At 36.2% G+C, this 24,451-nt stretch overlaps 1 protein-coding gene across 3 annotated transcripts in view; it reads left to right on the top strand.

Annotated features, from left to right (window-relative positions):
- The window catches only part of RNF19A (ring finger protein 19A, RBR E3 ubiquitin protein ligase), a 58,217-nt gene that overhangs the window by 9,463 nt on the left and 24,303 nt on the right, over nucleotides 1-24,451 (top strand). For 2 of the 3 annotated variants that reach the window (XM_004768894.3, XM_004768895.3), the window contains one exon: nucleotides 16,718-17,482. In XM_004768894.3, coding sequence (XP_004768951.2) covers nucleotides 16,812-17,482 — 671 coding nt within the window. In that variant the 5' untranslated portion in view covers nucleotides 16,718-16,811. Of the gene's footprint in view, nucleotides 1-11,818; nucleotides 11,862-16,717; nucleotides 17,483-24,451 lie in introns of those variants that run through there. The other variant, XM_045077991.1, reaches the window with a different exon arrangement.

The raw sequence follows: 24,451 nt of genomic DNA, 5'->3' as shown, positions 1-24,451 counted from the left end.
ATTTTACCTCTGTGTCCATTACATTTTAAAAAGAGATATTGTCATTGATTTACTTTACGAGGAATGATAAAAACATTTTCCAGTGGTAATTGCCATTTTAAGTGAAGAAGATGTAGTAGCATTATAATACCTTTATATACATATTAATAATCAGTTGCCCTTTTAGTTTACAATATTAATTTAGTTTATAATATTCATTATTTGTATAATTTTATATAAAACATGGGATAGATTATTTTAGGCCATATACATGCCTCATGTTTATTCTTCCATTATGAACCTGAGACATTTGTTTTAGGGATGAGAGTTGTTTTTTAACCTTCCCCAAAACTTTTTTTTTTTTAGCGTTCTAAGATTCATTGTATGTACCACACCCAGTGCTCCATGCAATATGTGCTCTCCTTAGTACCCAGATCACCCAAGCCCCCACCTCAGCCCTTCCAAAACTCTCAGCGTGTTTTTCAGTGTTCACAGTCTCTCACGGTTTGTCTCCCGTTTCCCCCAACTCACTCCTCTTCTCCTTCTCCCAATGTCCTCTGTGTTATCCTTATGCTCCACAAGTAAGTGAAACCATAATAATTGACTCTCTCTGCTTGACTCATGTTACTCCGCATAATCTCCTCTAGTCCCATCTATATGGGTGCAAAAGTCGGGTATTCATCCTTTCTGATGCCTGAGTAATATTCCATTGTGTTTATGGACCACATATTCTTTATCCATTCTGATATGGATATGTGTTTATGGACCACATATTCTTTATCCATCCGTCTGATGAAGGGCATCTTGGCTCTTTCTACAGTTTGGCTATTGTGGACATTGCTGCTATGAACACTGGGGTCATATGACGGCTCTTTTCACTACATCTGTATCTTTGGGATAAATACCCAGTAGTGCAATTGCCGGGTCATAGGGTAGTTCTTTTTTTAAATTTCCTAAGGAATATCCACACTGTTTTCCAAAGTGACTGCACCAACTTGCATTCCCACCAACAGTGTAAGAGGGTTCCCCTTTCTCCACATCTTCTCCAATACTTGTTTATTGTCTTGTTGTCAACAATGTCTTGTTGATTTGGGACATTCTAACTGGTGTAAGGTGGTATCTCAACATGGTCTTGATTTGAAGCTCCCTGATGGCTAATGATGGTGAACATTTTTTCATGTGTTTGTTAGCCGTTTGTGTGTCTTCTTTAGAGAAGTGTCTATTCATGTCTTCTGCCCATTTTTTGACAAGATTATCTGTTTTGTATGCATTGAGTTTGAGGAGTTCTTTATAGATCCTGGATATCAGCCCTTTGTCTGTAGTGTCATTTGTGAATATTTTCTCCCATTCCGTGGGTTGCCTCCTTGTTTTGTTGACTATTTCCTTTGCTTTGCAGAAGCTTTTAATCTTGATGAAGTCCCAAAAGTTCATTCTTGCTTGTTTCCTTTGCCTTTGGAGACATGTCTTGAAAGAAGTTGCTATTAACCTTCTCCAAAACTTAACTCTTTTGGAAATAACTGCAGCTTCAAACCTTAACGGGATACAAGTGAATTCTAACTGAGTTAACAGTTAGTATAGATAAGAATATCATTCTGATATGAATTACCAAGAGCAGAAAATTTACAGAAACTGATGTTAACATCTACTGGCAAATTAAATTCCAATATCTCAGCGGTAGCTGTTAACCTTTTGTTTAGACTCCTTGGGGACTCTCTTGAAAGTTATGGATTCTGTCCATAGAATGTACAGTTATGCACTATTTAGTATACCATTTTAGAGATTTCATGGATTTTTTTGAAGCTTATCCATGTATTAGCTGTTATTTTTAAGCATTTTTACTCTTCTCCAAATATGTATTGTAGTGCCTATTATATTTTTACTTTAACACACATAGTATAAAGAGATGTTTAATATTTTAGAGTTTTTATAAGTGTGTGCCTCAGTATTATTTGGGCAGCAAGAACTAGGTCCAGAACCTGCACTGCTCTGATAGCTGAATTTGGCAGCTATATTGGGGATAGATTTATTAGAGGAAAATATGGCATTTTCAAATTTGACATTGGAAAAATGAATGCCATAACTTAAAAAAAAAAACTTTAGACATTTAAATAATCTTTTTGAGTAACAGCAAACATTGTTATAATGAACTTTAGTAGTTTACCTTTGTTTAGAGAAAGCCATATATGAAAATCCAAGAAAATTAAATGCCTCAGACTTATCTTAATGAGATGTTTCAGATTTACAAAAGCACCGTTTACTTTGGGCCAAAATCAGCTTATATATGGACACATATTATTTTTTTTTTTTTAGAGATTTTATTCATTTATTTGACAGAGATCACAAGTAGGTGGAGAAATCAGGCAGAGAGAGAGAGGAGGAAGCAGGCTCCCCGCTGAGCAGAGAGCCAGATGCAGGGCTCGATCCCAAGGACCCTGGGACCATGACCTGCACCGAAGGCAGAGGCTTTAACCCACTGAGCCACCCAGGCACCCTGGACACATTATTTTTAATATATCACTTCCAGTTGTGGTTCAATCAAAAGATGGCTTATGATAATTATGGTTTTTTGGTTTTTTGTTTTTAAATTCTGGTTTTTGGTAGTCAGTTACTACATTAAAATGTACCTAGCCATGTTTAAATTTGATAGGTTGTTATTTGCAGCTCTCCCTGTAGGAGATAGTATGGAAAGATAGTTCTTTTCTCACTGCCTTAGGAGCCTTTATTTAACTCTAGAGGAATGGTAGAACCAAAGATATGAGTCAGGTTTTGAAGATTTCCCCCACTATTTATTTACCAGTATAGGTTCCTGAAATTATGCACAGTGACCTAAATGAATGTTCTCTATACTATGTTGTATGGTCAAATAACCAGTGATTCCTTTTTGTATAACTTAAATTGTCAGCTATTTATGGTGTCAGAAAATCATTGTTACAATGAAAAGCAGAGTTGCTGTCAGGGTATATGTAGTTTTTTAAAAGAAAGCTTTAAAATGGATTTTGATAAGTATTTGTTTAGTTTATGGGACTACCATAATGTCCAAAAGTAAAATCAATTTTTCTTTCAAAATTATGCATATGAAAAAAGGGCATCACTTTATTATAATGTAGATCCTGGCAAAATCACTCATATTATTGTTTGGGGAAGACATAGTCTGAAATGTCTTTGTTCAGTTTTTTAGATGCACTGGAATGAAAATTCCACAGAACAGAGGCCTTGCCTATTTCTATCTTGGTATTGTATATATACCACCTAGGAGAATGTCTGGCACACAATAGACATTGGACATATTTATTGAAAGACTAAATGAATTAATACACAGGTTACTTACAGTAAAAAGTCAAAAAGTTTAATAAATTCAGGTATTCCTTGAAGCCATTGCAGTTGCAAGTATTATAAATACAATAACACCTTTTAAAGATCAGTTTTTAAAAGCTGTACAGTATGCATTTATATTTTAGAGATAATGTATACTTAAGGTTAGGCTAAGATTTCTTATGACAGCATCATATACAGGTTGAACAATACTATATCTCAGAACCTAGTTGAAGATATACTTTGGAAAACTGCCAGATTAAAAAAAATTTTAAAAAGTTTATATAGCTTTACTCTTGAGCAAAAGACCATGCCGCACAGGGCAGCTGGAAATCAGGTAGAAAGTCAGAGTCTTACTGGTTTAAGGTGTCAAGGAATGAAGTTTGAGAGTGCCAGAATTGCTGGAAATTGATGAATTCCAGAAAGGAGGGAGTTATAGTAGGATAGCCTTAAAATCTATGACTAACCCCCCCACCCCAAGACTTAGGTGACCCCTGAATTGTGAATGTAAGATACTGCTGAGCTCAATGGAAAACAACAGCTGTAAAACTGAAAATGCTGACTAGAGATACTGCAGCTATCCTCAGCAGGGGGACAGAATTTGGTTTTTGATTCCCACCAAATTAAAGGGTCTTGGTAAACATGTTCTTAAGACCCATGCTAAAAAAGTATAAACCAGTGTAAACTAAGCATCCACAAGTCCAACTTGATTAGCCATTGATTTTAACTGCCAGGTATAATACAATTCCTCATTCTTCACGAGATCATAAGAGACTCCTAAAGTCTCTACAACATATCTTCCACAATATCCAGTTTATAATGCACAGTTACTAGAATCAGGAAAATATGACTTTATGCCAACATCATCTACCCCAAATGGTAACAGACGCTAATATTAGCAGGATTAGCAGACTTTAAAAAGCATCTGTAGTATTTTCAATGACTTAAAGGGAGGAGCATGATAATGACTGAACAGATGGGTAATGTCAGTGGAGAAGTGGAAACTATAAAAAGGAATAGACATTCTAGGACTAAGAAGTCCAACGTCTGAGATGAAAATGTCACTGAATGGATTTAACAACAGATTGGGGAGGCCAGAGGTAGAATTGGTAAACTTGAAGATAAATAAAAATTTGTCAATCTAAGGAATGCAGAAGCATTACAAAAAATGAACAGAGCCTCGATGGCCAATGGGACAGTATTAAACTGTCTAACATATGAATGGCAGAAGGAGAGATGAAACAGATCAGATAAAGGGGCGCCTGGGCTCCGTGGGTTAAGCCTCTGCCTTCGGCTCAGTTCATGATCTCAGGGTCCTGGGATCTAGCTCTGCATTGGGCTCTCTGCTCTTCAGGGAGCCTGCTTCACCCTCTCCCTCTGCCTGCCTCTCTGCCTACTTGTGATCTCTCTCTCTCTCTCTCTTTCTCTCGCTCTGTCAAATAACTAAAAATAAAAATCTTTAAAAAAAAATTGGAAAAAGTAATTGCCATCACTTACTCAGATTAAAATCAGTTTCAAATCCAAGAAGTTAAATGAATCCCAAGCAGGATAAACACAGGGAAAACCACATCTAGGCACATCTTAAACTACTGAATATCACAGGTTGAAAGAAAATATGGAATGTAGCCAAAGGGTGGAGGGCGGGGAGACACATTAGGAACATAGGAATTAAAATATCAAAAAAGGATGACTTAACCAGGAATGATGAAGGTTAGAGACAATGGAATGACCTGTTTAAAGTTCTAAAAGGATAAAGCTGTCAACCTGGAATTCTGAATTCAGCAAAAATATCCATAAAACATGAAGGTGAAATTGGGACATTTTTCAGATAAACAAAAGTTGAGAGAATTCGTTGCAAGGAGGCCTGCGTACCAAGAAATGCTATAGGATGCTCTTTAGACTGAAAGGAAATGACCTCAGGTGAAACTTGAATCCTGGAGAAGGAATGATTACAAAAAAATGGTAGTTGTATTGGTAAATAGATTCCATCCTCTGAGAAGATTTTGTAAGCATATGAAACAAAGAATTTACAGAGAAACAAAGAAGAGCTTGAAAGATGTGACTAACGGGACGCCTGGGTGGCTCAGTTGGTTAAGCAGCTGCCTTCGGCTCAGGTCATGATCCCAGCGTCTTGGGATCAAGTCCCCCATCGGGCTCCTTGCTCAGCAGGGAGCCTGCTTCTCCCTCTGCCTCTGCCTGCCATTCTGTCCGCCTGTACTCGCTCTCTCTCCCTCTCTCTCTGATAAATAAATAAAATCTTTAAAAAAAAAAAAAAGATGTGACTAAATAAAAATTTTAAACACCTTCAAAGTGTTCCACAATTAAAGGGCAAATGTTAGGAAGTAAATATTGTATGTTTAAAATCAAAGAGCATTAAGGTTCCAGTGTAAAAATGGAAAAAAAAAAATCATGGTCCATTTGGTCAAATAAACCATTGAAGAAATAAAGAAGATTGTTGAATTTGTTTAGTAATCAAATAAATGGAAATTGAAGTACTTTTTTGTCACTCTGAAAATGCTATTTAAAAAACATGGGATATTAGTAAGAATTCAGGATCTAAGCACCTTTCTGACTGGTGGGAATACAGATTCGAACAAAACAGTTTGGTAGTTTATTTCAAGAGCTTATTTTAGAAGCCCATACCACCTAGATAGCAAAAATTCATACTAAGATGTAGCTTATTAAATAGGTGGGAGTTGTGGATGAGAAAGAGGTAACTGGCTAGCCATTTAGAAAACATCAAATTTTGATCTCACTTATTCCTAACATTTAAAATGAATTGAAATGAATGAAAGATTTAAGCCAGAAGATAAGCTGTAGAAGTACCAAAAGAAGCATGAGAGCATTTTAAAAATACACTCTTGGAATAAGCCAAGACTTGTCCGAGACAGGTATAGAAGCCAAAAGTCATAAAGAGAAAGATACGTGAATTTGAAATACCTGCATTGGAAAATTGCCATAAAATGAAGTATAATTAAAAAATATTTTTTGAGACATAAAAGCAAGTGTTTTTTTTACATATAAATAAGTTTTACACATGAGTAAGGAAAAGTCCAATATTGGGATATGAGTATATGGTTAGGCCATTACATAGCAAGTGAAATACAAATGACTTGTAAACACGTGAGAAATACTGTAGATATCTTGCCCACCAAAGCAAATGTCTCTCTTTGTCTCCCGGTCTCACATATAATAGCAAATACATAGCCACTGAAATGAATAAGTATTTTATTCCTCATCTTCTCCCAACTTCACAACATAAGTGTGTATTGCTGAAGTTTAATAGCCTGTTACGCTTTTTAATACAGAATACAACATCAAAAATAGAAAGTCTTGTTTATCTTCTTTCTTGATTCTTTCACTTGAATATAAGATAGCTCAGGCTTCACTAGTAACCAAAATCAGTGAGCTATAGAAACTCTGGTGGGGATCTCTGTGCCTCTTCCTCCTCACTTAAAAACAAGAAAATGACTTTATACTTAGCTGTTCTCTTCCACAGTGCTAATAAATGTTGTTCCATGCTAATAAATGTTATTCCTTCTTTACATGCAGGTTTTTATAGATGTAGAACATTTGGGTGTCAGACATCTGAAAAAATTGAAATTAGAATTTGTAGGTACTTTTTATTCTTATACTTAGTAATTAGACCATCAACACAAAATTTTTGGACTTTCTCTGTATTTTAACTTTTTCGAGAAGTAACAGAAGAAACCTAATTTTAGCTGAATAACAAGCAAAAACAGATCAAGAGTATAAAGGAATTTTCTCTCGGGAAGTGATTTATTGTCTGTAAACATTTTTGTGCAGCCCTCTACTTTCCAGAATACCTTCTCATTAGTTTTAAATAATTTGGCATGTGGGTAGCTATTAGATACTATTGAAGTGTTTATGATTAGGAGATGTTTTTTAGGAGAAATCCTAAATTTTTTTTTTTTTAAAGATTTTATTTATTTATTTGACAGACAGATTACAAGTAGGCAGAGAGGCAGGCAGAGAGAGCAGAGGAAGCCAGCTCCCCACTGAGCAGAGAGCGGGATGCGGGGCTCCATCCCAGGATCCTGAGATCACGACCTGAGCCAAAGCAGAGGCCCTAACCCATTGAACCACCCAGGCGCCCCCTAAATCTATAATTCTTGAAGTGACATAGTGTCAAGATACTTAACATGTTTTATTTCTCCTGTAGCACTCTTGGGATAAAGTTTCTTATTTTTTCACAATGTAAAAAGCTGGGTATAGTAAGATTGTATCTCTTGATAAGGATGGTACATTGATAGCAAACTAGAAGTAAAGATATGGATAGAATCCTCAGTTCCTCATTTCCACTTATGTATATTTTGCATCATAATTTATTTAGCCAAAGTTTATTAGGCATCTGCTGTAAGTTACACATTGTGTTAGGCACTAGGGATACAAAGCTTGTGTTCATTTCATTTCAGCTAACATTTAGTATAATGCCAGATTCTGTTAGATACTTTCAGCACTGGTCAACCTCACTTTATTTGCCTCACATCTGTTTGAAGTGAGTGGCATCATTCATATTTTGTAGTGGAGATCACAGACACGGTATTATACTTTATATATGGATTATATAACTAAAAGTGGCTAAACCAGGTCTTGACTCCCAAATTCTCTTTTATATATCCAGTACTGGATTTTTTTTTTTTTTAAATTTGCCCCTCCAGATCCACTCTTAACCCATTTGTGCCTTGCTCTGTGTCCAAGAGGGAGTTGACTTCTAAGAACTGCCTCATTTGGGCTCATTTGTTGGACTTAGCCAGTGTGAGGCATGGGCAGGATATTGGAGAGCCACAGAGAGAAGCTGGGTATTATTCTTCCAATTACTCTGGCACAGCTCCTCTTCAGTAATTGTTCCTCCTGCCTCTTCATTCCAAAGGGTGGCAGTGGGTTCCTGAGTGCTTTGCCATTCCTGTTTGGTTCCTTTAACCCTGCCCACACTTTCTTCAATGTGCCCTTCAGTTATCTTTTTGAAGAATGCTTTGTGTTTTGCCAGGACCTGACTGATACATACAGCTTTTCTTAAACAATGGGCTACTATTTGTATGGATTTGAACCTTTTTCCTGTTCTTGTCTATCCTGTGTTTATAAATTGAGTGTTTAAAATCTGGTACGTATTTTCATTTAAAAGAATATTTTAGGGGCACGTGGGTGGCTCAGTGGGTTAAGCCTCTGCCTTTGGCCCAGTTCGTGATCTCAGGGTCCTGGGATCCAGCTTGGCATCAGGCTCTCTGCTCAACGGGGAGCTTGCTTCCCCCTCTCTCTGCCTGCTGCTCTGCCTACTTGTGATCTCTCTCTCTCTCTCAAATAAAAATCTTTAAAAAAACGATATTTTAATTGTTGGTTAGATGCTTCAGGTGGAATGCTCGATTTCTGTAATGTTTACAAATATAAAAAATAGTGTGGTTTCAAATTAGATGTATTTTATGAGTCAGTACAAAGTTACCAGCACTTTTACTAAATCTTAATTCTACGGAGTTTTGACACATGTTGGTAGAAATATCTTTGTTTTTGAATATTCCTATTTCATAATCCCTCACGTATTCTCAAGAGGTAGAAAAAAGTAGGGGCACCTGTGGGGGGCTTAGTCAGTTAAGCATCTGATGATTTTGGCTCAGGTCATGATCTCAAGGTTTTGAGACTGAGTCTGCATGTTGGGTTCCGCATTGGGCTTTTGAAGGCTGCTTTAAGATTCTTTCTCTCCTCTCCCTCTGCTCCTCCCCAGCCCCCCCACAAAAAGTAGAAAAAGGTAAGAATCAAGAGACCTTGACTTTAAAGGGGTATGAACCCTGAACTAGAGAAGGTTAGATGAGGAGGTATGGGTCTCTGTCCTTCTCCATACCAGTCTTAGGTTCTGTTTTTCAATTGGAGTCCATTAAAAAAAAAAAAGGTCAAAAGTGGGGCCCCTCTGTAATAAAACGAATTCCCCAACTATTCATTTTAAACATTTTATTTATTTGTGAGAGAGAAAGAGCAAGCACAAGTACAAGCAGGGGGAGCAGCAGGCAGAGGGAGAAGCGGGCTCTCTGCTGAGCAAGGAGCCCAATGCGGGATTCAATCCCAGGACCCTGGGATCATGACCTGAGCTGGACGCAGATGCTTAACCGACTGAGCCACTGAGGTGTCATGTCCCTCTCCTGCCATTTTCTTTAGGAGCATGAGTGTATAGCAGCAATTGGTAGTCCTGGTTACTTGTTGGAGTTATCCTATAGTGAGAACAAGGGAAAGAAGAGACCTTTCTCATAGTTTAATTAACAGGTGACTAGAATTCCTTGTGACATTGGTGTAACAATAATTATGATTGTAGATACTTAGTTGAAAATGCATACTTTAGGATCTATTTGTGTTTTATTATTCTTTTCTGTTTCAGTAACTAAACTCTTCTAGTGTCTTTAATTAAAGATCTGTGCTTTTATTTTGGGTATTCCGCTAAGTCAATAACCATATGGAGCCCAACTTGAGTTATCTTTTCCCCCTCACTATTTTATGTTATCAGTGCATTACAGCCTGACAAATCCTTGTGCTAGTACATCAATTTAAAGAGCTTCCAAGATTGGGGATTTTTAGCAGTTGGGGGTATTTCAGATTATGTTATTAATACATTTACTGCCTTTCATCATCTGCTCCTGCTCTGAAGTTGTGTGAACTATTCTATTACACCATGCAAATGTTTGTTTTTATATATAATCTATTCTGTATTTAATACAGTAGACCTGATATTTCTCTTTGTAGACCTAGTATGAACTAAATGGACTATTTAAAAAAAATAGAACAGGGGTGCCTGGGTGGGCTCAGTGGGTTAAAGCCTCTGCCTTCAGGCTCAGCCGGACCCCGCATGGGGCTCTCTGCTCAGCAGGGAGCCTCCTTCCCTTCCTCTCTCTCTGCCTACTTGTGATCTCTCTCAAATAAATAAATAAATAAAATCTTAAAAAAAAAAAAAAAAAAGAAAGAACACATATGTGCTTAGGAAGTATGACAGTGAACTAACAGACTGATATTTTCTTCTGGTTATGGAATAGTAGCATCACTTCAGTGACATTGTGTCACTTTAAGAAATACTCATTTGGCATTTGTTCATGATGTTTCTGTTTATGACACCATCTTGGCTCTGTTGTATTAAAGAAATCACAAATATTCAAGTTCTACCTTAACCTTATTAAAAATTTAAAGATAATCAGGAAAAAAGTGGACAAAATGAAGTCATCGGAATTTTAAAAGTTGAGTACAGGGGTGCCTGGGTGGCTCAGTGGGTTAAGCCTCTGCCTTCAGCTGAGGTCATGATCTCAGGGTCCTGGATTGAGCCCCACAGCAAGCTCTCTGCTCAGCAGGGAGCCTGCTTCCCCCACTCTCTCTGCCTGCCTCTCTGCCTACTTTTGATACTCTCTATCAAATAAAATCTTTTTTTAAAAAAGTTGAGTACCGTTTGGTTAGGAGGAGAGAAAGAAAGTGACATTTCAGACAGGAGGAATGGTTTGAGTGAGACATGGAGTTTAAGGATAGTTAAGATGAGCCCCAGATGATGTATAAGATGTAATTGTCTTTTATTTTCTGAGGTAATTCTTGATATCTTGACAGTGACTAGAGAAGTTTTCATGAAGACAGCTGAAAGCAGATAATGGTACTGAGGCCGAGGTATCAGAACACCTGAATTTCCCTTAACCCTATCCTTTACTTGCAGTATTTACTCTCTGAACTTCAGTTTTCCTGTCAAATAAGTCTAATAAAACTTTTCTTTCGAGCAGTGAGGCTTGGATTAAGACACAGATAAAAAGGACTTTTAAACTCTATAATGGTATTATTATATACAACGTAATTTCCATTCTTTTTCCAACCTGAAAGCCAGCCATTTGTTTTAGAACTCAAGTAATATTTTTGTCTTAATGGTGTGTACATTTGAGAGGCAGAACATAATGCAGAATCATATAGTTGGTAGTTACTTCAAAAAAAAATTGAGTTAAAAAAGAATAGTATTATATTAAATGATGCAAATAATAGGTTTTTATTTTTCACTGGAGAATGAAGTCAGCTTTTTCTAAAAATAAGTTCCTGAATCACTGAAGTTTTTTTTTTTTTTGTCACACATTTTGTTATCTTTAAAAATTGGCAGAAGTTCTGTAGTGCTTTTTTATTTTCCTTAGTGGTTTAGGGTGTAGTCTTAAAAATCCCAAGTTAGCCAAAGTTCCCTTGATTGAGGCATTCCCAGTACTCTTGACAGTTACATGCTTATAGACACTTCTATGGATTATTTCTGCAGAAAAATAGTCATTAAAGTATGTGGATCTTTAAGTAAGTCTCATCATCTCTATGCCATAGGTTAAGGGGTACTTCACCATAATCCTTTTGACTGATGATGATTAATAAACTGAGTTGTTTGTTGTTGTTGTTGTTGTTGTTTGATTACTTATTTATGTATTTATTTGACAGAGCAAGCGTGCAAGCAGGGGGAGCTGCAGAGGAGAGGGAGAAGCTGGGGCTGGATCCAAGGGGCTGGATTCCAGTACCTTGGGATCACAGCCTGAACTGAAGGCACACCCTTAACCGACTGAGCCATGCAGGTGCCCCCTGAGTTGTCGTTTTGTTTTGTTTTTGTTTTGAGTTGTTTTTAATAAAACTTTTATTTTTTGTACCTGACGTAATGAAAAACAAGGAACTTTGTTTCAGAGGCAAAGCCCATGGAGTTTTGTTTTTTAAGTGAGTGTTTTAAGTCTCCTTAGTTTAGTGGTTCTTAATCAGAGTGTGCCACTAAATTATTGACCTAAATATAAAACACACAAACTCTGGACCCCATCCTTATTATTATTGGTTAGCTTTAGAGAAAAATAATTGTTACTGCTTGTGGGGTTCAGTTAGGTTTTTTTTTGTTCTTTTTTGTTCTTTTTTTTTTTTTTTAATTTAAACTCTGATAAGAGTTTTAAACTCTGCAGGAGGCAGAAAGTCAGTATTAGTTTGCACTAAACCACAGTGAGACACCTCGTCACATCAGTCAGAATGGCTAAAATTAACCAATCCGGAAACAACAGGTGTGGGCGAGGATGCAGAGAAAGGGGAACCCTCCTACATTGTTTTTGCGAATGCAAGCTGATGCAGCCACTCTGGAAAATGGTTTGGGGGTTCCTTAAAAAGTTGAAAATAGAGCTACCCTATGACCCATCAATTGCACTGCTGGGTATTTACCCTAAAGATACAAATGTAGTGTCTGAAGGGGCATGTGCATCTGAGTGTTATAGCAGCAATGTCTGCAATAGCTGGACTGTGGAAAGAGCATAGATGTCCATCAAAAGCTGAATGGATAAAGAAGATGTGGTGTGTGTATATACACAATGGAATACTATGAACCCATCAAAAATAAAATCTTGCCATTTGCAACAACATGGATGGAACTAGAGGGTATTATGCTAAGCGAAATAAGTCAATCAGAGAAAGGCAATTATCATATGATCTTTCTGATACAAGGAATTTGAGAGGCATGGAAGGAGGTCTGAGGGGAAGGGAGGGCAAAATGAAACAAAATGGGACCAGGGAGGGGAACGAACCATGAGAGACTCTTAACCTCAGGAAACAAACTGAGGGTTGCTGGAGAGGAGGAGGAGGGAGGTATAGGGTGGCTGGGTGATGGACATTGGGGAGGGTATGTGCTTTGTTGAGTGCTGAGAATTATGTAAGACTGGATGATTCACAGACCTGTAGCCCTGAAACAAATAATACTTCTATATTAATTTTAAAAAAATACTAGATTGTACTTCCCTTAGTAACTGTTGTCAGTGGTTTCTTAATTTTTTCCAAAAATTGTGTAAGTATATGTAAGTCTGTGTGGATATATTTTTTCCACAAATGCATTGCTCATATTATATACACTATTTTGAAGTTATTTACTTAGCATTATGTAGAGAGTGCTTTCCATATCATTGCACATAAATCGTGGCTGGTTCATTTATTTTTATCAGTCCCCTGTTAGATACATAAGTTTTATTTTCAGGTTTTGTGTGGGTTTTTTTGTTTTTGTTTTTGTTTTTTTTTTTCCTGTTTTGTTTGTTTCTATCAACCAGGCTACAGTGAATTTCCTTGCACATTATCTTTGCACACCTGTGTCCTTACATTTTCTGAAGGATAAGTTTTACAGGTGGGATTGCTGGTCAAAGAATACTTCCATTTTGACGTTTAATAGATAAGGCTAAATTGGTTTCCCCAAATTGTGCTGATTTGCACTCCTCCCAACAGTATATGAGTTTGTTTGTTTTGTTTTGTTTTGTTTTTAAGATTTTATTATGTATTTCACAGAGAGACAGTGAGAAAGAGAACACAAGCAGGGGCAATGGGAGAGGGAGAAGCAGGCTTCCCACTGAGCAGGGAGCCCCATGTGGGGTTTGATCCAAGGACCCTGGGATTATGACCTGAGCCAAAGGCTGACACTTAACAACTAAGCCACCCAGGTGCCCCAGTATATGAGACGTTAACAGTACATGCTTACCAACTTTTTACAACCTTTGTCAATCTAATGTGCACAAAGAGGATATCTAATGTTTGAATTTTTGCTTCTTTAGTTTTGGTTATTATTAAAAACTGTGTTCAATCTTTCTAATTTTTATAATTCTTCAGACATCCTCCTTGTATCTTTGTTATCAGGTTGTACATCTTTTTCTCATTAATGTGTAAAAGCTGTTTGTATGGTAGGGAAATTTTTTCATTGTTATACACATTTTTCTAATTTATCACTGTCTTTCTGCATTATAATATTTTTTACCATGTAGAAATATTCAAGTTTTAGTATTCAGATTTGTTTATTTTTCCTTTGAGCCATATTTGTGTATTTGCGTAATGTTTTAGGATTTCCTAAATAGGATGAACACATGTTCTAATCTGCTCACTATCCTAGTTTAAATATTAAGAGTACTTCTAAAAGCACCTGAATGGCTCAGTTGGTTGAGCATCCAACTCTTTTATTGGCTCATGTCATGATCTGAGGGTTGTGGGATCAAGCCCCATGTCTGGCTCTGTCTCTCCCTGTTACCTGCCACCTCTGTACGTTTCTCCCCCTGCCTCGCCCCAGCTCAAACTAATAAATCTTAAAAACAAAAAACAAGCAAACAAAAAAACCCTACAGGGTTCTCTTTTGGAGAAAAAAAATTCCATGTCTATCAAGTGTCTTAAAATGTATATATATTTTTAAAGATTTTATTTATTTATTTGATAGAGATCACAAGTAGGCAGAGAGGCAGGCAGAGAGAGAGAGAGGGAAGCAGGCTCCCTGCTGAGCAGAGAGCCTGATTCGGGACTCGATCCCAGGACCCTGAGATCATGACCTGAGCCCTGAGCCGAAAGCAGCGGCTTAACCCACTGAGCCACCCAGGTGCCCCTTAAAATGTATATTTTGAAAAATTTCCCAGGTGATACTGATAAGTACCATTGGTTTACTATTTTAAGTGACAGATTCTGATGATAAGTTCCCCAAAGTCGATTACCTCTGTAGTTCTCTTCTATGATAAATATATTTCACTGTGGAGTACAGAAGACATTTTGAAATGCAAATTAAAATAAAAACATGGAAGAAAATAATGCTGAAAATTTTAGTAAAACCTATCATTACACCCTATATTTTCCGCAGAATTAGCAGAGAATGCTGCAAATAATGAGAAAATATAAACTGATGGACAAGAATAACGTTTGCCTGAGTGAAATGTTTTTCTAGATTTTGTGTTGGGAAATCAATATGACTTTCTCAAGGATACGTGTAGATACCAGCTCAGGAAATTGTGTGTGTGTGTTTGGTTTTTTTTTTTTTTTAAACTCTTGTGATAGAACAATCATTCAGTAAAGTGTATAAACATGAGTTTGTAGGTCATTGTAGTAGTTAGTTACTACTACATATGTTAAACTACTACATATGTCAAAGTTCCCTTTGTGCCTCCGCACAAAAGGTATCTATACTCCTGATTTCAGTCATCGTAGATTAGTTCTACCTGGTTTTAAACTTTCTTTAAATAGAATTATACATACAGTATGCCACCTTTTGTGTGAGATTTATTCTTATTTTGTGTAAAGCAGTATTTTGTTCATTTTCATTCATTTCTAATATGCTAGAAAGTGAATATAATTCATTGGAAGAAGTGTGGGTTGCATCTAGTATTTTGGCTTGTTATAAATAATGCTGCTATTAATATTGTTATGTATCTCTTGATGCATGTAGGCATTCATTTCCCTTTTGCAGTTATTTCTGGTAGTGTAATTGGGTAATAAAGTGTCTATATGTTCAAGTTTGGTAGATACCATTAAACAGTTATCCAAAGTAGTTACGCCATTTTACACTCCCACCAGCAATCCACATCTTCGGTAATACTTGGAAATGTCAGTCTGAGTTTAAGCCATTCTGCTAGATGTGTATCTCATTGTGGCTTTAATCTGTATCTCCCTGATGACAGATGTTGTTGAGCACTTTTTCATATCCTTTTGTTAAATGCCTGTTAAATCCCTTGCCCATTTTCTTTTTGTCTGTTTTGTCTTAATATGTAAGTGTTATCCACACTCTGGGTACTTGGTCCTTTATTAGTTATATGTGGCAACTGTCTTGTCCCACTCTCTTGAATACCATCTCTTGAGTTTATTGTATTCCAATTTGTCAGTCTTTTCTTTTATGGTTAGTATTTTTGTATGTTTAAGAAGTCTTTTCACAGAAATATTCTCGTTGACTTCTAGAAGCTTTATCATTTTACTTTTCATACTTAGATCTGCGAACCAAATGGAATTGATTTTTATGCATCTGGTGAGCTATAGGTTAAGTTCCTCTTCTCAGATGGTAACCAGTAAAACAATAGTATGTTTGTTTTGTTTTTGAAAAGGCTATTGTTGCCTTTGATGTAACTCTAGTATCCACATATACTTGCGACCTTTTCTGTACTGTGTTATGCTCCATTGGTCTTTGTATCTAGCGTTGTGATGTACCACAATGTTGTCTTAATTCCTGCAACTTTCTAAATTCCTAATTTTCTGCATTTGGCAGGATAAGAGCACACACACACTTCACTTTTCTTCAAGATTGTATAAGCTATACTTAGTAATCCTTTGTATCTACATGTATATTTTACAGTCAGTTAAATTCTGAAAAGCAGTGGGGAATCATTGAAGTCTCAGTGAAAATGGTCAGAGATTTTTATGAGAGTTTAATAATGGTAAGGTCAGCTCAAATCTAGTTTTTTTTTTATTAAGATTAAAGAATATACTTGTTTTAGTGCTAACTATATATACTTACATTCTCATGTAGACTACTCAGTAAATTAAATTGGTGTTATTGAAAAAACCCTAATGACTAAAGAACATACTGGTTTGAAGTTTCGTAGTAAGGTTGTAAGTTTATTTAAAAATCATGCACACTAAGAATATAAATAAAATTTTCTTGGTGTTATGTTTTGTTTTTCAGACCATCTATGATAACAGTCTTCTGTAAGTCAAGCTTTTTCAAGAATTCGCTGAAGGAACCAAGTAGGATTCTCTTACATCATGACTTAATCTGAATGCAAGAACAAGAAATAGGTTTCATTTCTAAATATAATGAAGGGCTGTGTGTAAACACAGACCTTGAGTCAATTCTAATGAACATTTTAGACATGAGTTTACATCGGCAAATGGGTTCAGATCGTGATCTTCAGTCTTCTGCTTCATCTGTGAGCTTGCCTTCAGTGAAAAAGGCACCCAAAAAAAGAAGAATTTCAATAGGCTCTCTGTTTCGGAGAAGGGATAACAAACGTAAATCCAGGGAGCTAAATGGCGGGGTGGATGGAATTGCAAGCATTGAAAGTATACATTCTGAAATGTGTACTGATAAGAACTCCATTTTCTCTACAAATACCTCCTCTGACAATGGATTAACTTCTATCAGCAAACAAATTGGAGACTTTATAGAGTGCCCTTTGTGCCTTCTGCGGCATTCTAAGGACAGATTTCCTGAGATCATGACTTGTCATCATAGATCTTGTGTGGATTGCTTACGACAATATCTAAGGATAGAAATTTCTGAAAGTAGAGTTAATATCAGTTGCCCAGAATGTACTGAACGGTTTAATCCCCATGATATTCGCTTGATATTAAGTGATGATGTCTTGATGGAAAAATATGAAGAATTTATGCTTAGACGGTGGCTTGTTGCAGATCCTGATTGTAGGTGGTGTCCAGCTCCAGACTGTGGGTAAGATTTTGTTTGGTTTTTCTTGAGTTAATATTTTTTTCTGTGGATAAAATAAGAATTAGCTGTTACTCAAAAGAAAAATCTTAACATGTCAGGTGTTTAGTAGACAAATGTACATAGAGTGCATACCATGTGCCAGGCTCAATGTTAGATGCAAATAGCAGGAATATTATCTTACTCATTTTTATATTGTGTCTCATCGCATACTCATTTGAACATTTTCGGAAGAAAGGGATAAGTTGGTAGAGTACAGGGTCTGGTTGTGTTCAAAATTGATTATCCCTCTAATTTGGAAAATTGTTATTTTAGTGTAGCAGATGAAATGATCAGGGGTTTTGTTTGGTTTTGGTTGTATAATCTCAAATGACCCTTTCAGAAGACACCTTAATGTGTGCACAATGTCATGTGTTCATGTTGGTATGACGTAAGTATTGCTAATATAAAGATTTAAAATATTTTTTCTTATACATTTGATTATGTTAACAATATCTTCTGTTTATAGAGCATTTCCTATGTAGGGTTGTTAGAACTAGGAATAAATAGTCTTATGCTTTTCAAGAATAACAAAGGCTGTAAACATTGGATGTTACCATTAGTAAGCTAGAGATTATGTATAAGTAAGATTTGGGAAAACCCAGAGCTTTCAATATTATCTGAGTATAATCAGAAATAAGGGTAGAATGTGAGTTCAGTTTCTCAGATGAAGTTTCAGTATTCATCATCTGAATCAAATCTATTATTAAAAGCTTGTTGAGTAGTAACTTTTCAGATTGCATCTAGCCTATATCTCTCATTCCAAATGAGAAAATTAATAGTATGTTACCAGCCTTTGCAAATCCCAACCAGTTTTCCCAGGTATAACTAAACTTTAACTGTCCACCAGGGATTTCAGTGGAAATAACATATTAAAAATATTACCTGATTATTTGACATTTTATGAATTCATTAGTTGTGTGAAGTACTTAGAAATATAATTCATTATCACATTTGAACTGTGCTCCCCTCTAATGCAGGGAGCTCGTACTAGAACATAAATAATAAAATAATATTTTAAAGATACTTTCTAAACTGAGCCAAGGTTGACTGTGCTTACAGGTGTATGACAGAAGCAAACTCTGGGAGCCCTGAAGAGATAAACTCTCAAGAAAAAGATTGGAAGAAATCTTGATAATGAACAGTACCTTTAAAAATAACTTGAACAGGAGATAGTATCCTGTCAAAAGAACAGCTTGCATACAGTTGTATCACTCTTGGTCCCATGGACCTCTGCACAACATTTTCACTGGTGCAAGCATGCATTCATTAGATTTCAACTTGGACAACAAATTTTAGGTTAACACACTTTTTGCAAATCATTATAGCAAATACTCCTTCAAGAGTTCAAATAGTGAGGAATATACCTATATGGTGTGTTTTGTCTGGAGAAAGAGTGGTTTTCTGTCTCTCATGGAACTCCAGGGTAAAAAGTACTTCCCAAGTTCCTCAAGCATTTAATGGTTTGGTTGCCTTTTTTTTTTTTTTTTTTTTTTTTTTTTTTTTCATTTATTTATTTATTTGTCAGAGAGAGAGCATGCACACAAGCAGGGGGACAGTAGGCAGAGGGAGAAGCAGGCTTCCCACTGATCAAGGATCCCGATATGGGACTCAATTCCAGGGCCCTGGAATCATGATGTGAGCCAAAGGCAGATGCCTAACTAACTGAGCCACCCAGGCATCCCCATTTAATAGTTTTAAAAGAAAAAGTTTGAAAATGATGGCATGAATTAAAAGGCTAAGTGTCAGAAGCTATGGCCCCAGGAGATTGAGGCAGTAAATCTGGGCACAAATTTTCTGGCCACTAAATAGATATATTCTCTTGAGCTGTTTTGATTGATCATGTGTTCCTAATGGATATCAATTGTATTAACTTAATAGAACACAATAGATACAGCTGACACAGATTCTTATTTAGATAAGAATTTGATTTTAGGGGAAACATGCTAAACCAACTGGGAAAGGATTGATTTTTTTCAACATACAGAGTTGTGAAAGTAGCTGTTTGAGGGGGGGGAAATGCGATTATCTCCACACATAACACACCAAAGCAAAATCAAAACAGATTATAAAGGAAAGTTTTATAAATAAAAGGGAAAATTTTAAATGAAAAGAAAATATAGGTGGAAGATTAGTTCACCAGCTGCCTTATTATTATTAAAATTGAATACACATTTACCCTGTAACTTAGAAGATTCACTCCTAGTGAAATACCTTGAAGAAATTCTTGTATGCTAGGAGACATGTTTAGGAGACATGTTTAAAATGTTCATAATAAAAAAGGGAACTGTTTTCAAAAAAAAAAAAAAAATGTTCATAATAGGCGTACCTAGGTGGTACATCCCAACCCTTGGTTTCAGCTCAGGTAGTGATCTCAGGGTGGTGAGATCAAGGCCTGCCTCCACTCTGCACTTAGCAAGGAGTCTACTTGAGATTCTCCCTCTGCCCCTCCGCCTCATGCACTTTCTAAAATAAATAAATCTTAAAAAAAAAAAAAAAAGAATGTTCATGATAGCAAACAAGAAAAAAAGTGTTCGTTAGCACTAAAATGGATGAATATATTTAGTTTCATGGTTACCTATTGAAAGGAAGTTGTGAATTTGAAGGAGCAATCAAGCAGCTTCTAAAGCCACTGATAAATGTGGTAAAACCATAGGTTCTGACTTGCCAGAGGTAGTTCGGTTTTCTTTTGCTGTAATTTTGATCGCATTACTCTTCTCAAGTGTTTTAGTTTGGGTTGTTAATTATATGATCACCTTACTGATACTTTTCTTAGTTTGCGTGGTAGATATGGGGTATTTGTTTTTATTTATAAATCCTTTTTGTATTGGTGACATTTTTCAGTAAAATTTAAAGATGTTTCATAAACTCATACTTTGTGTTATTTTTGCCCACTTTCTTCTTGTTGAGACTTCATTGTCAGAGAGTAAAATGGCTTAGGGGCACATAGGTGATTCAGTTGGTTAAGTGTCTAACTCTTGATTTTGGCTAAAGTCATAATCTCAAAGGTGTGGATTTGAGCCCTGCATTGGGTTCAGGTTCAGTCTGCTTGTCTCTTGCCCTCTGCTCCTCCCCCAGCTTGCTCTCTCTTTTTCTCTCAAATAAATGAATAAAATCTTTAAAAAAAAAAAAAAGCAAAATGGCTTAATATTTTAAATATTTTGGAGAAGATAAATCTTAAGTGTAAAATATAAAATAATAGAAACAGCTACTTTAATAAATTCTGTTATTATGAACACAACTACTTGATTGCTATGTAAGTTTAACAAAGAATTAGTCTTGGTTAATTTGACTATAAATTAACTCTTGGTTTCATGGTTGTCAATAGTCTTACCCACAAAGGACAAAGAAAACATGTCAGCATTACTTCGTAATGTATTGTCATTTATATTTGATTTATGTTGTCTCTAGATTAAGAGCATATTTTATATACTTGATTACATTGTAGGTTTTATGGTTGCATTACATAGAAACTGTCATCCAGTAGCAGAAAATTTATATGTATACTTTGAGAATGGAATGCTACGTAAGCCTTGATTAAAGGTTTCAGTTTTACTTACCATGAGCGTTTAGACCTGATTTTAAATGTCTGTCCTATCATGTTGTTATAAGGCTTGGGGTAGACCTCTAATTTTATGACTAACATAATTCCTGGCACACAGCAAGTTTTTTGTAGCTCTTATTTATAATTCCTTGTGTCCATTTCTTAAGTTCCGCCTTAATTTTTAAAAATCAGACAGTTACTCATATATTTAAAGTACCTGTGTGCCAGGTACTTGGAAACTTAATAATGAATAAAAGACAAAAATCCCTTCCCCCTGGAACTTACTAAAATCTTTGGATCCACAGAGGGACATATTTTATTTAGAACCCATTTATTATTTAAATCTGGCATAAAGAATACTGGTAAATAAATGCCTGATTATCTGGCAGTGAGTAATGGAAATACTTAGCTAGCTAGGACCGTTGACATGTATATAGTATTTAACCCCTTCTATTGTACAACACACTTGAAAGACTTTTTTTTAGAAATGTAAAATTGTGAATTTTTTTTGCATATGATATTTATTAATCTGACCATTTTCTGTATCTGACATTAATTTTACTTAAACATGTAGTTTAACACACTTTGAGAAATATTGCCCTTAGCTTAGAGGAGAAAGAAAAGCTGACCTGGTTTCTATTTGAGATCCCTCAGGTTTTCTGACCTAATATTCTTTATACTCTTCTGAGGGCCAGGACAAATTGAACATGTTTTAAAAGACAGTATTTCGGAAAAGTCCTCTTGAGAAGGAGCCAAACCTGTGTGCTTTGATTTAACCAGGATGAAGTTTGCAAAACTGCTGCTATAACATGCAGTCTACACAGGCTCAGAAAAGAATCTGGCCATGACTAGGGAGATGTGTTGGGGCGAGTTGAGGGGCACATAGGAAGGAATGCATAGAACTTGTCTTGAGTAAAAAGACCTGATTACCTTCTGCCCAGGTTGCCTAGTTTATACATTGCAGCAGACAGCAAAAAGTTGGCATTTTAATGTTTGTCATCACGTGTTTCAGTTGGCCACCCTTCTACCAGCACACATTATCCCATGTGAGTGTTTTCTCATGTGAGTGCTTCTGACTTTGCTGGGGAGCTTTGAATATACAAGAATATTTATAATATAAGAATATAGTTAATGATTTAATAATGTCTGTGAGCCTTTCAAGGGCAAAAAAGAAAAAAGTATTTGATTTTTCTTTGTAATTGCTGGTTTAGCCATGCTCAATAAAGTGTTGTTGAATGAATCAATCGGACTGTATGCCACTAATATAAATCATATATCATAGGAGCTGTCAATAAGCCATTTTATTTTACTTTTTTTTCCAATAAGCCATTTTAAAGCAATGTGATCAACTGTAATCAGGTTTGTATAGTGTCAAACTGGCTGACATTTAAATGATTCTGAATAATAATTTATTCTGGTGGAGGATACTATTCATAATGGATTTAAAAAATGGTATCGGGGGCGCCTGAGTGGCTCAGTGGGTTAAAGCCTCTGCCTTCAGCTCAGATCATGATCCCAGGGTCCTAGGATGGAGCCCCGCATCGTGCTCTCTGCATCGTGCTCTCTGCTCAGTGGGGAGCCTGCTTCCTCCTCTCTCTCTGCCTGCCTCTCTGTCTACTTGTGAACTCTGAGTGTCAAATAAATAAATAAAATATTTTTAAAAAATGGTTTCGGCTTAGGAACTAAACAAGATACATTTTTAAATTCCAGTTAATCTTCATATAGCTCTTATTTCAAAACCCTACAAAGAAAGGTTTTAGCCATAACTTGACCGTCTTTTGACATGCTGAAAGTGCTTTTGTAGGCTGACCTTTTAGAAATTTTATACAGAGAACAGATGCAACTTGTGATTTTCTCCAGAGGAAACAAATACATGTGACTTAGAAAACAGCAGGTTTTGTGTATAGGAAGCCATAATGAGTATAAACTGTGTTTCAGTGGAAGTTGTAATTCATAACTAATGACAGATTGTATCTGTTAGAATAGACATTCATAAAAGTATTCTAAGACTTTGAGCTTAGAGTTTAAAAATTCCTTGAGCTGAGAGTTTGCTCTTTTTAGTTTATTCTTCCTAACCATAAAATTGGTCTAGATATATTTTAATGCTATGTAATTCAGTATATACTGCTGCTACACCAGCCATTGTTAAATGATACTGAAATTTTGGGTGGTTTTAAGGGAATCAATAAAAATAGCATACCCTCAAACCCTCAGTCAGAACCAAGTGGATATGTAGGAGACATGTCAGCTCTACTAAAGAATGTGGCTTTAGTTATGCAGCCAGAATGGCTTGCTGACACCACCCTTGAATTAGACTGACTTCTCCAAATAGACTGGGCAGTTCTTGACAATTCCCCTGTAGCATGTAGTGGAAAGCACAACAGAAGGCATCCTCTAGAGGAAGCAGCTCATGAAAGACGGAACCAGGAGATGAGCCTCACTTTATCTAGACCTTCTCCTAAACATTTTAAACAAGTCACTCCTCTATCGAGTAATAGTAACTTCTAGCAAGTAGAAACACAAACCTGTTGATTTTGATGCAAAACTTGACTTTCCCCCCTAACTGGATCAAACAGTATTTGTGATTATATTTTCTTTGTTCTCTAAAGGTTTTGTTAAAACTTTACTTTTGGGGGGCAGGGGTCTTTGATGCCTGGATAATCTTTCTTCATTCTTTTTCCTCATTTTTTAATTAAAATTTTTGTTGTGGAGTATTATGTTTATCTTAGGATTAGATTTTGTTTTAGGTATAGTTTGTTCTTTTTACTTGTTCCTTCATAAGGAATTCAGTATAGACACAATACAGTACCCTAGCTGGTATCCCTACTTGCTCTGTTATCAGTGATGTAATTTGTAGAACTCTAGTACTGTGAGACTCTCCCAGAAAATAGACGCCATGGTGAAATAACTGGAAATAGTGCACACTATATACTGATCACTAGCATGTTAAAAATTCTTTTAGCGGGGCGCCTGGGTGGATTAGTGGGTTAAGCCTCTCCCTTCGGCTCAGGTCATGATCTCAGGGTCCTGGGATCAAGCCCCACATCTGGCTCTCTGCTGGGCAGGGAGCCTGCTTCCTCTCTCTCTCTCTGCCTACTTGTGATCTCTCTCTGTCAAATAAATAAATAAAATCTTTTTAAATAAATTCTTTTAGCAAATCCTGTAGTTAAAAATGAAAAAGTGCTTTAATTTTGCTTAGCATTTTTCTAACTTGACCACTGAGTACTTTCTTAGTATAGACCTCCTGTTGCCACTCCAATGAACAGAAAATATTTCTGGAAAGACTGTCCTATTTCAGTCCCTGTTTCTCTTTTCCCCACTTTCTTCTTGTCCCTCCACTCTGCTAAATAGGAAGATTTAAACATTTTTAAGTAGATAGACATGGAAGAATA

The sequence above is a fragment of the Mustela putorius genome, unplaced genomic scaffold, assembly GCF_011764305.1.
Source record: "Mustela putorius furo isolate JIRA1106 unplaced genomic scaffold, ASM1176430v1.1 tig00000228_pilon_pilon_pilon, whole genome shotgun sequence".
NCBI classification, from domain to species: Eukaryota; Metazoa; Chordata; class Mammalia; order Carnivora; family Mustelidae; genus Mustela; species Mustela putorius.
This window is presented reverse-complemented; position numbering and strand designations above follow the sequence as displayed.